Genomic DNA, 13,345 nt, shown 5'->3' with positions numbered 1-13,345 from the left:
TTATCATGGAGGAAATAAAAATATCTCTCATGGGAATCAGATGGCAAATATCACCTACTATTTTGTTTTTTAATGTCTTGACCTTTCAGGTCATCAAATCTTGTTCTATTAATTTCTACCTGGGAGAATGTCTGAGCAAGATAAAACAGAAGAAGCTGGAAACGAGCAAGACTCAGCCATCTCCCAACAAGAGAATTGCATCCTTAACTCCGAGGTAGATGAAAAAGATGAAAATGGCAAATCAGACCAGGTAAGAACAAAAAGTGACTTTTCTGTTAAACTGCTGGACTTTTTAAAAACATTTTTGTCGTTCTTTAATTTTTAAAGACCTTCTCCACACCCATTTTGAGTAGGTATTGCATATCTTAGATTTTCCCTTTCAATTCTGGAAGATCTGTATTTCTGTTAACTGCATTCATCATTAAAATTGTTGCGTTGTATGAACACAAATGCATATCAGATCAGTTCCTAGCTATGCAAAAAAAGAGGAAACTGCTTATATTGTAAGAAACCTATTGGGAAACATTTATGAAAGTGGAAAGGAGGAGGAAGAAAATAGTTATCAGCACCACTGTGTATAGATAGAACTTTTGCAGTGCCTATTGTCTCTGCTATGAAAAGAAATATTATCTTTTAAAATAATAATAATAATATAATGCCACACTGCTTTGAATTCTCAAGGAGTGATGAAAACACAGGGGCTTCAGAGGGTTTCTTTAGTCTTGCATTGTAAAAATAATGTTTTTATGTGCATATAAAAATGGAAATGATTGTGGCTAGTTACCACCAGTGATATTTATGCTAAGGCTCCTTATGGAGTCATTCTAAGGTCCACAAGTTACCAAGTTATCTGACAGTCACCACATGAAACTGGTACTTCATGAATGATTAAATGAACTTGCTGCTATTCCTGTTATGCATATTTTCCACCCATAGACACGCATAATTTGTCACTTGCTGTTTGCAGAAACGAGGTGCTAACCAGAACCAGCAGAAAAAGAGACTCAAGGTAGAGATTTTGACTACTTTCTCAGAGTCACGATAAACTAGCTGGGGGTTGAAAGGTGCTTGTATATATTATGAAAGCGTATTCCTATTTTATTCATTCGTGGAATAGTTAGTTACAATAAGGTTAGTGGACTTCCTTGAGTTATTAGCTATTTACTTAATACAGTGTAAATACTTAAGATCCATTTTCATTTGAATACCTGGTGGGAACTTCCATTTTATATTAAATTCTGCATAGGGATTACATTATTTGCAACCTTCACTATATCTGTGTTCTACCTCGTGCCATCCCAACAACACAGAATGCCATGTCAGTGAAACAATATTTTTCCCTACTTTGAGGTCTATCTCTTTACTTTTTATTTTTTGAAACACAGTGAGGAAGGCGAACACACACACACACACACACACACACACACACACACACACACTGGTATTCAAAAGTGATTTCCTTATCCTTCTATATTTCAGTCAGGAGGGAAGGGTAAACTGGTCCGAAGTCTCGCTGTCTGCGAAGAATCATGCCCTCGTCTGGAAACAGAGAATGACAACCAGGTATCTAAGACCAAGCCATTAACTGCATGGTTAACTTTTCTTGTGCATGATGGCATATTTGGGCTTTAACTGCATTTATTGATTTTGGGAAACCAAAATCACCTTTCACAAGAGCATACTTTATAATTATTATTTTAGAGGTTGTCTGGTTTTAAGCGTGTACTTATTTTGAAATAAATGAGTAGCTCTACAGTATGTCACAGGGTGTTATTTGCTCTCTCTTTTTTCCAGACCCCCTGAAAATTTCAACAAATGGAAAAGAATTCAAAAGAATTCAGATTAATTATTTTTAAAAATAAAATTAAAAAAAGATAGAATTGTTATTTTCTCTAAGGCTATCTCTTGTAAGACTACACCAGACATAGTACTGAGTTCACTCTGGCATCTAAATCATGCAAGGTCCTTGTATCAGTTCCCCGGAACCTATTTCATAGTAACATTCAAATTCTTGACACTTTTAAGTCAGAATGTATTCCATATGGTTCATTCTTCTGATTCTTGGTGCCAATTTTCCAACTGCAAAGCATGTGTTTGATTTAGTCTGTATTGGTGTTGTATACCATTTATTCCAAAGAAATAAATCTATGGATCAAATCAGGAAAAATTTGATCTAAGAGACTTTAGAATTTTGCAAAACCTTTCTTCTACACTTACTGCAAAAAAGAAACAAAAAAGAAAGAAAAGCTTACATTGTCTGCTTATAAAAGCAAATTTATCAAGAACATAAACCAAAAAAGTAAGCTTCTTGCCAGTATTTCTTACTTGAAGACTCAGACATTATTTGAAGAATGAGATCAGCCATAGAGAGGGAGAGGAAGCAGAAAATGAAAGATGAACTTTTGTTAGCACAAATAATTCTCACATTTAAGTGTACTTTCTAAGACTTTCCGCTACTAACTTGAAATGAAACAAATCAAACTCTCCTCTTTGGACTCTTTGCTATGGAGAGTTTTATTTTTTTGAAAGACCAAAAAACCCACCACCCCATATCTTACTGCGCTGTGGGGTTTTTGTACTTTCTCGCTGCTCTACAATGACAGTTTATGCAGTAGGACACTAGATAGATTATTTTATGAGTTGTGGGTAAATATTTTGAGAGGGGAAAAATAAGACTATGACAGTGACTCAACTTGCATATAAGAAATGTATGGCTTTTGTTCTGCATTTTATTTGTGTTTTCTATCATTTTAAATGGAAACGGAAAGGAGGAGAATATAAATATATCACAGTATATTCAATGTTGCATGGAAGTTACTGATGTACTCTGCAAAAAAAAAAGGGAAAGGAATTTTATACACTTCAGAGGCCAGCAGGTTTGGAGGTAAAGACTAGATACCTCTTCTAATGGTGCGACACTATGCATGCCTACTCAAAACTAAATCCCATTGAGTTCGATGTCACTTCTAGATTAAGTGTATATTTAGGATTTCAGCCTAAACTGCCCACAATGCAAGGCAGAACAAGGCTGGGATTCACATTTCATCAGGTTCCTGCCACTGTTTCGTCCAGTACTAGGGAGAATGATTTGAGTATAATGTAAAGAATGCAGGGATTAAAATACTTTCTGCCACCAAAGTCTCCTCTTTAAGGATTATTGGCTTTTTATAATTAGATGGGAAGTATACTTGACTTAAAACTTTATAATGGTTACCTTTGCACTAGGAAAGCTAGAGCTGTGCTCTCCTTTTTGAGCTGACTGAAGGATACTGGAAAGGTTGGGCCAATGGAAATTGTTTCTTTCTTTCTCTTTTTCCATAAGTTAATTTAGATTTATTTTTTCTTTGTTCGTTTATTTTAGCTGTTTACAAAGCACAGGGTCTAAATTATCAGAGAATGTATGGTACATTGCCAGTACTACAGATTGTACTACAAACCTAATGTTTGTATTATATTTAAAAAATTGCCTTGATTTTCCTGTGTAGGAAAAAAATCTTGTTACCTGTATTACTTGATCATGAAAGCTTATTTGATCGCATACTTTGTCCTTACTTTAAAGGAATGTTGCCTCTAATGTTATAATATTGGTTTATCAGTGTATTATTGCAAACTGAACATCTCCTGTTGTTCGCTAAACTTTTCCTGTATGAATGTACTTATCAACGTTGTAATTTTACTATTGAGTAAAAATATCAATAAAAAGTGAATATAAGAAACAAACAATAGATTGCTTTCACGACTCTGCAGCACTTCTGTGTGTGTTTATTTCAAATGCAATGAATATGTAGAAATGGTATGTTATATGTATGGCACAAAGTATATTTGCTGTATGCTTACATGTCTGTTTTAGACTATATGTAAAGTCTGTCTTCCTTTCCATCCCCTGTAAAAATGCAAGTGCACTATAATCATTTTGACTTCAGGATAATAGAGTGTACATAACAGAAGCAATTCTAATTGTTTCCCTTAATTGAACACACAACTGCACTTTTATCAGCTTGCCAGATTACTTGCAGGGAGTTTACTGCAAATTCAGACAGAGCTGCTAACTATAAACCATGCATTTTCACTGTGTATTTCTCCCCAATAATCTTCAGTTCAATTCACTATACCTTCAGAGTCACGGACCATAGGTTAACATAAAGTTACGTCCACTTAAGCTCCAGTGATTTCAATGACAATTATGTACATAATTTGTCTACTGTATTGAGTTCATAAACAGTTAACTTCCCCCCTCCGTTCACATTTTATAACATATACCCTAAGACCTACACTTTGGGTTATACTGAATGCTGGTCCTACTTAAAGTAGACCCATTGAAATTAATGAACATGACTAACCTAGGTCCATTTCAATGGGTCTACTCTAAGTAGGACTGGCATTGGATAGAACTCATTCAGATATTTTTTTTAATGTGCTAGTTGATGGATCTAGCAATGTGAGATTAATGTTAACATTATTGGGACCCCATCAGTAATACATATATTCATAGAAGGTGTGGACATTTGAGTTATTTGTAATCTAATATGCAGACTTAACTGCTGCATTTGACCAGTAGCAAGTTCTAACTTAATTCTAAGTAGGCATGACCAATTTCCTTATTTCAATTTTAAAAATAAATAAATAAAGTGTGCTTAGGTTTTAGGTGCCTCAGTCCATTTACTTTGAAAGACATTACCTTGATTCCAGTGGAACGTATTTTATACCTAAGCTTTTGATCCTGAAGATTTTAGTTGTAACCCCCTCATTCTAGAATACTTTTTCTTAGGCACTTTTACTTAAAAGTGCTTCCCACTGAGTCCAGTGGGATCTGCTTCAAGGGAATTATAATTAATCTGAAGCAAATAAGTTAGGATATATTCAGAATTAAATCTTAATCCTCTGAGGTATATAAACGACATAAACTATATAAGTAGCAGGAAGCAAAATAAATATCAGGAAGCAAAATTTCTCCCTAAGAGTACAATATTTTTTCCCCCTAATATTAAGTTCACAGAAGACAGTTTGGCTTCAGCTTTTCTAAGCATGCACTTCATAATGCATTTTGGAAGCCAAGTTTCCTGAATCTGGCCCTAAATTATTATATTTTTTTCAACAGGAATCAATACAACTGCAGCTTTCAAGTTTCCCCAGCCTACAAGAAGAGGATAAATCTAGTAAAGATGACTCTGAGAAAGAAAAAGAAAAGAATAAAAACAAAGAGAAAGATAGAAACAGTGAAAAACCCAAGATAAGAATGTTATCAAAAGGTGAACAAAAATATTTAAGTCGTTATTCAGTCATCTATCATAGTCACGTATGAAGACGTTTTTGAATGCAAGAATGTATTTGCTTCTTTTTGTTGCTTATATATTTGATATTCTGTATACGTCTGTGGGATTGTAGTGTATGTATTTGTTTATACATTGTTTGTAGAATATATGCAGTATGTCTATACTATCTAACCAGCCTGCACAGTTTCTGACCCACAAACTCAAAGGCAAAGCCAATCCATGTATGTTAGATTTCCAGGGGGGCTTCATTAAACACTCTGGTTTGACTTGCTGCCTGGAGCTGCAAAAGCAAGGGAACTGTGAAGAACTCTGCTGGTCCTAATATGTGGCCAGTGGTCTCTGTTCAGACCGGAGGGTCACACATACTGCTAACCTGGAAATACTCAAATTTGAATAATAATAATAATAATAATAATAATAATAATAATATATTATTATTATTATTATTTATACCCCGCCCATCTGGCCGGGTTCCCCCAGCCACTCTGGGCGGCTTCCAACAAAACATTAAAATACAGAAATCCATCAAACATTAAAAGCTTCCCTAAACAGGGCTGCCTTAAGATGCCTTCTAAAGGTCTGGTAATTGTTGTTCTCTTTGACCTCTGGTGGGAGGGCATTCCACAGGGTGGGTGCCACTACCGAGAAGGCCCTCTGCCTGGTTCCCTGTAACTTGGCTTCTTGTAGCGAGGGAACCGCCAGAAGGCCCTCGGCACTGGACCTCAGTGTCTGGGCAGAACAATGGGGGTGGAGACGCTCCTTCAGGTATACTGGACCGAGGCCGTTTAGGGCTTTAAAGGTCAGCACCAACACTTTGAATTGTGCTCGGAAACGTACTGGGAGCCAATGTAGGTCTGTCAGGACCGGTGTTATGTGGTCTCGGCGGCCGCTCCCAGTCACCAGTCTAGCTGCCGCATTCTGGGTTAGCTGTAGTTTCCGGGTCACCTTCAAAGGTAGCCCCACGTAGAGCGCATTGCAGTAGTCCAAGCGGGAGATAACTAGCGCATGCACCACTCTGGCGAGACAGTCTGCAGACAGGTAGGGTCTCAGCCTGCATACCAGATGGAGCTGATAAACAGCTGCCCTGGACACAGAATTGACCTGCGCCTCCATGGACAGCTGTGAGTCCAAATTGACTCCCAGGCTGCGCACCTGGTCCTTCAGGGGCACAGTTACCCCATTCAGGACCAGGGAGTCCTCCATACCTGCCCGCCTCCTGTCCCCCACAAACAGTACTTCTGTTTTGTTGGGATTCAATCTCAATCTGTTAGCCGCCATCCATCCTCCAACTGCCTCCAAGCACTCACACAGGACCTTCACCGAATAAGTGACTGCATTAAGAGGGACGATTAATTATTCTGCTTTGGGGAGCACAGTACACTTGCTCACTCATCTCTTCACCCCCACCCCAAGTCCCTGGAATGAGATCAGTGTTGGACCTCAGTTTTGGGCAATCGCTCCCTCCCATACTTCACTGTAGAGAAAAAGTAACCACCACCAAACCAGCTTTCATGCAGTGTATGTTTGCATGTGGTGCATGTACACAATTATTGTATGTGATTGCAAGGAGCCCACTTAAAATACTGCATGAAAATGGATGTAAGAATAGCTACCCAATTTTGCTAACACACACCATGCCATGTAATTTGTTGTTAGCGGCGCACTATACTCTAAGGCCAGTGTCCATATTTTCATGCTTACTCGGATCCATGATCATTATCAGCAGTTGGGTGGAAGGGGAGGTGCCTACAATGAGTTCTTCCCAATAAGTAGAAAGGGGAAGAGCGGGACCTTTTGCAACTGCAGATATTTATATCTCTGCAAATAACCAGAGTTGCTCTTTGGAGGGGAGTTATCACTGCTCTTGCAGAGTCTTCCATATGTGTTGAAGCACAGAAACTTGTTGCTAACAGAGCCATTGTCTTTTTATATTTTGTTCGGAAATGGACTTAAGTCTTAAATATGAGTTAATATACAATTAAATTGCCTGCCGCATTTTAAATGCCACGCATGAAATGTGCAAGATTATCAACAGATGGCTGGTTTATTTGTTGTTATCCAATCTTGCCCAGCTTACTTACAATAGGTTTTTTTGAATGAGGTTTTCTTCTCATCACTAGGGACAATGTTAGAAATCCGTTGTGAATATTTAAAAAGTGCACTTCATAGCTATCTACACACTCACACGCGTCACTGCTTCCCAGTGTTGCACGATGCATATTCTTATTCATAGCCAATATCATTCTATTGATACCATGCAACAAGTGGATTGGAATGCAACCTGCAAGGCACTTTGCCAGTGTAATTATGTTTAACTGTATCATGTGATGTTATAATAGGTGCTTTATGTCAAAAGGGGTGTATACTTCATTGGTGAATGGAGTAAAATGAATCAGTCTGACTGAAGCTGGACAGAATATTAAAAAAACACCCTGCTGTCTTTGGGTATTTGGGGATGTGCAATATCCCTCAGAGAAATGTAATAGTCTTCTAAAAAGACTTCTGTTTTCTTCAAAATTCAGTTCCTTGAGTAGAGGCCTCCATATTCAAACTGAAATTTTGATCTAAGTGAAATTTAGTACAGTTCTAGATCAGCAGATCTACATGAACCCATTTATAAGATGGTCAGGGGGAAAATCCCACATTGTGTCCAATCAAATTCCCAAAGTGGTTCTGATTTGCCATTTTGTCTTTCGCGTCTGTTTTGATTTTCTACCTCACTCATGGTTGCCCAAACAAAACTAATTATGCCCAAAACTTGCCTGGTATTTCTCTCTCTCTCTCTCTCTCACACACACACACGTACAATATTAACAGCTCAAATAGTTGGAAAGGCTTTAGGTGGATCTATACATCCCTTGTATTATTCTAAAGCACAGCACTTTAAATTCATATCCACTTGTACTTGGTGCTTGTAGCTGTTGGTACAGTGAAGATAAAGAACGGGTACCCTCCCACAGTTCTGTGGGGTATTTTTGCTGATGCAAGTCACAGCCTGCATGTGTTAGGTATTCTTTCAGACAGCTGGAGAAGGAGAAAACTCTCCTCCACACAATGGCTTTAATTTTTTTTTAACCTTAAAAAAAATGAAACTATTAGCAATGTATGTTTTTTCAGACTGCAGCCAAGAATACACAGACTCAACAGGCATAGATTTGCACGAATTTCTGGTTAACACATTAAAGAATAATCCCAGGTAAGTATGCCTTTTTTGTGTGTGGCTTGAGATCTTAGCAATTGGGAGCAATGTGGTGTTAGTTCTAGAGTGGTCATGGTGTGGGAAATAATAGCTATGCTGCTCTGAAAGCGTATTGATTTTTAGCACAAACCCCTATAAGTCCTCCATAAGCTTACCCTTTCCCCATAGTTTAATTTCTTTCTCAGGGACTTAGCCACATCCATGCACACACCTCTCTTCTGAGACATGCAACACAGCATCTAAAAACCCGCAGCCATTTATGTCAATGTTTCTCAAATATAGCCATACTGCAAGATGTGATGTGGGCACTGTCATGGCAGCTCCTCAATGCTTTCACATTAGTTAGCCAAGATCAACATCTATCACAACCATCTGTGATCTTGTAATCACACATTTTTGACAATGTAAGGCTAATGCCCAGTGAACATAAATGGCTAGTGATATGGGGAGCCAAGTAAAAAACAAACACAGAATTATACAAGGCTTGTGTGTTTGATGGAGTTAGGATTCAGAGACCTGATGGGGACAGGCAGGGAGGTTTAGAATACAGATACCCAATAAGGAGGAGCCCATCATAAATATTTGTTTCAGATCCCAGGATAAGCAGAAACACTGACTAAGCTTATGCTGTCTGTATTTTGTCATAAAACTAAACTATGATTTAGTGCTACAGGAACGAGTCTTGGGCACATGTACCATACTCCCCACCCTCAGTGCAGCATTTGTTTCCTGTTTGGTCAAATCATAGGTAAAACTAACAGCAGCAACAAATTATACCCAACATTTCCTATTTTGGACATGATGACAAACTGTTGAAAATAGAAGTAAATGCTTTCCGTCTCCTTGTGGTCACACAAGATGATAAGGATTTTGGAGGTGGGGGAAGTGAATAACAAGTTCAAGTACTGAACTTCGGCTTAGCATAGCATATGTTTTCTGCCATTGAAATGGTTAATCATGTTTCAGCCTGGTACCAGCTCTTGAAATAGAAGGTAATAATCTGTTCACTTGGTGGGGCTGCAATGCAGACTAAGTCCTGTGAACTGCTACATCTTTGACACTCTTACACATCAGTTTTATGGAGAACCACATAGGCAATCAGGTATCCCTGCATTTAAAACTCCCCTTTTTGTTTGGAAGAGTCTAATGTCCTGGCCCCGCCCCCCTGATATCACAGTCCTGTAGAACTCCAGTGAGTTTGAAAATCTTATATCATATGACTCTACATTCAAATAAAAGACCAATCTGCCTTACTTTTATATATGATCAAAGTTGAAACAACAACAATTCTGTAACCACTATTTACTCTATTAATAGTACTATACATTTTTATAGTACAGTGGTACCTCGCTAGACGAATGCCCTGCTAGATGAATTTTTCGCTAGACGAATGGGTTTTGCGATCGGAGGTTGCCTCGCAAGATGAATTCGTTTTGTGAAAAATTCATCTAGCGAATCGCGGTTTCCCATAGGAATGCATTGAAATTCAATTAATGTGTTCCTATGGGGGAAAAAATTCAATGCATTCCTATGGGATTCGCAAGACGAATTTTTCGCAAAACGAATTGACTCACAGAATGAATTCAATTCGTCTTGCGAGGCATCACTGTATATCATAATGCACAATGATGAATAAATACTTTTGATGGCTTCTAATTTGATGCAGATTAGCATTTCTAATCCAAGAAAGATTTGAAAACAATATCTAGCTCTCATTTTCTGACAATTATCTAAACCTCACTGTTATTATCATTAGCAATTTTCCATGGATAATCCCTCTAGCTGTTGCTGAACTATAATTCCTATCGGTGTCAGCATGGGCCATGGTCAGTGATTATGTGAGTAGTGATTTTGGAGGGCCATAGACTAGTCCCCACCCCACCCCCAGGTGTAATACATTATTTCAGAATCAAAATAATGAGGGCTTGGGTGCAAAGGACTATGCACATAAGGATAAAATGTATTAGCATTATTCTATGGACTCCTGCAGAAGAGGTACTGGGAAACTATGATATGTCAGGGGTTACATTACAACATGGTTGGATTCCCAACCCATCAGTCACCACCACCATAGCCAATGGTCAGAGATAATTGGGTTGTACTCCAAAAGCTCCTGTAATATCTTTACATGAGTCATAAGCAAGTATTTGGGTTTGTTGTAAAGGGACAGAGCAAAGAGACATCAAAATTATTTCAGTAGTTATAGTCCTCCCCCCCCCCAAAAAAAAACCCTGAGTAGTGATTTTCTTATTGTTTTCTTAACAGGGATAGAATGATACTGTTAAAACTGGAGCAGGAAATTATTGATTTTATCAGTGACAACAGGTAAGTTAATTTTCAGTATTGATTTCTTGTTTGCTGACTCTTGTCTATACCAAGCACTCATAGACTTTCATTTTGAGCAATATTATTGCAATATGAAAATACCAAGCTTTTAACAAAATGAATGTCTTCAGTAATTATTCATCCCTAAGGAATGAGATAAATGTCTTTAGTATGGATCCTTAATTGTGTTGTGCTGGTTTCATTGGCAAATGCCCCCAGACAGTCCTATGTTTTCAGAGCTAAGGATGGAGGCAGCAATTGCTCCAGACCTACAGACTTTTCGGAGACTAAGGTTCAAAATGCTCCTCTGTTCTAGTGAGTGCAATGTTTGTGCATTCTCACCCCACAGGGCTGAAATTAAGACAAAGGAGATAACTTCACATATACCCACCAGAACCCTTTGAAGGAAGAACAGGGTACAACTAAATAATTACTGCTAAATATTTATTTCTGAGCTCTACTGCTCAAATTATTTCTCATGTACAGTTACCGTTAATTTCAAAGGAGTTTGCATAAGCTACTTGAAATAAAAAGAGATTGTTTGTTTGATGCTAGTCAGAATATATCTACCTGCCTGTTAGGGCAAAGCACGATCCAGTATCACACTAAGCAATTCAATTTCTTCCCTTCAACAATTTTAATAAAGCTATAAGATAATGCAGGTTGTTTTTCTCATAAAAAGCAATAACTTAAAACATTTTGCATATTTATATTTTAAACACAGACTTGACACATGCAGAATATTGGGATGGATGACTGGGAGAGTTATTGTTAAAGAAACTAATGAAAATAACAGACTTGGCATACCAGATTTGACAGCTGCTCATTAACTAATGTTTTAAAAGATCGTGGGTTGTTGTTGTTGTTGTTGTTGTTGTTTTAAAAAGTGGACTGCTATTGTTCCATCATGTCAGAGCCCTTTGACGTTTTGTTCCAGTAATCATTATAAAAAGTTCCCCCAGATGTCGTCATATCAGCGAATGCTAGTGCACAGAGTGGCAGCTTACTTTGGCATGGATCACAACGTGGATCAGACTGGGAAATCTGTAATTATCAACAAGACCAGCAATATGAGAATGTAAGTGCCCCCTCTATTCCCCTTTGCTAAGAATCGGTTGAAGTGCATTCCCTTTATCGCATCCCAGGTGTTTTCTTCCTTTGTTCTTTCGTTCTATTTGAGTAATACATTTTTTTAAAAAATATTTATTTTACCATTCATTCTCATGTGGAGTCTCATTATGCCTGTCCTTGGAAGAACAGTGAGGACATGAAATATGTTGAAGCAAATCGATCTAACTGTTGTTTGTTGATAAGAAAGCTGTGCCGTGCCTCTGGAATGGAATGTTATATTTCCTAGCCCCTCATTCCCGCTGTAATGTTGGAGGATAGAAAAAGTAAATGGTTGACTATTCTTCTACTCAGAGGAGTGGAAACTATTACGTGTAATGCTTCTCGAAAGGTTAAATGTATTGTGTGGCATTCCCCTCCCTATTTTCTTTTTACAGGACTCTCCTTTTGAACAATTGAGTTCCTTATCTGGTTTCCACTTTTGTTCTTCCAATGCAACGTTTTTCCATATATATCATTACCCTTTCACAGTTGAGAAACTGTCTCTGAATTAATTCACTTTGCATAATAAATGAGCTAAGAGCATCTGTTGTGCAGAAAATGGGCATCAGAAAATCCAAAGAGTTGCTTCTTATATCACTGGGTAGGCAGGAATGCATTCATTTATTTCTTTTTCTTTAAAAAAATGTATCTCCAGTTCCACCTCAATAGGTACCCAAGGCAACTCACAACAAGAAGGCACAGACAACCTTTTTCAAATGACAATACCACAATGCACACTAATGTCTGATGCCTAATGGTACAATCTTAGAGTGCATTCCTTTTATAACAGACACGTCACCCTGATCAAGCTGCTTTGCAATCACTCTGTTGTCTGTGCTGAACTCTGGTGGATGCAGGTTCTGTTAATTTCAGCAGAGGCAACTGAAATCTGCTGTTTGATTTGCTACTAGGATTAAAATAAATTAGGCACCCCATGAAGATGAAGGAATTCTGGGTGATTTGATGTCCCTGCTTCTCTAAGCACTGGATGAAGCAAATGGAAACTTGTTTTGTCCTGCACGAAATTTCAAGTCTGTATCCAAAGAATGGGATGCTTGGTTCAGATCAGTGTCTGAAATTTAGCCCCTATACACCCTTCGCTTATAGCCCTTTTTTGCCTTAGTCCATTAGTTCCTGTTTCTTAGTTCCTATTTCTTACCTTTTCTGCTCCTTCCTTCTTTCTGTTTGCCTCCGGCTCCCTATTCCTATTTTCTCTGCTTCTTCAAAGTTTTCAGACTGATCTACTAAGCTCTCCTGTCCCTAGCTCTGTGAGTTTCTAATGCAACCTAAACTGACAACTTTCTTTGTAGGACATAAGAGAAACTGGACTGCAGACATTCTGACAACTTGGTTCCCTGACCTTTGAAATGTGCATGAACATTCTGTAACCATGAACATTCTGCTGCTATGTCACTGGCTCAGCTAATCAAAGTCAGGA

General features: G+C 38.0%; 1 protein-coding gene across 5 annotated transcripts in view; it reads left to right on the top strand.

Moving 5' to 3' along the window:
• ARPP21 (cAMP regulated phosphoprotein 21) overlaps positions 1-13,345 on the top strand; it is a 223,874-nt gene that overhangs the window by 117,612 nt on the left and 92,917 nt on the right. For all 5 annotated transcript variants that reach the window (XM_035129801.2, XM_035129800.2, XM_035129799.2 and 2 more), the window contains exons 3-9: positions 90-250; positions 968-1,009; positions 1,480-1,563; positions 5,099-5,249; positions 8,391-8,469; positions 10,738-10,797; positions 11,735-11,875. In XM_035129801.2, the coding sequence (XP_034985692.2) occupies positions 128-250; positions 968-1,009; positions 1,480-1,563; positions 5,099-5,249; positions 8,391-8,469; positions 10,738-10,797; positions 11,735-11,875 (680 nt within the window). In that variant the 5' untranslated portion in view covers positions 90-127. The remainder of the gene's footprint in view (positions 1-89; positions 251-967; positions 1,010-1,479; positions 1,564-5,098; positions 5,250-8,390; positions 8,470-10,737; positions 10,798-11,734; positions 11,876-13,345) is intronic.

The sequence above is a fragment of the Zootoca vivipara genome, chromosome 12 (assembly GCF_963506605.1).
Source record: "Zootoca vivipara chromosome 12, rZooViv1.1, whole genome shotgun sequence".
Taxonomy (NCBI): domain Eukaryota; kingdom Metazoa; phylum Chordata; class Lepidosauria; order Squamata; family Lacertidae; genus Zootoca; species Zootoca vivipara.
Note: the sequence above shows the minus strand (reverse complement) of the source record. Positions and strands in the feature narration are given on the sequence as shown.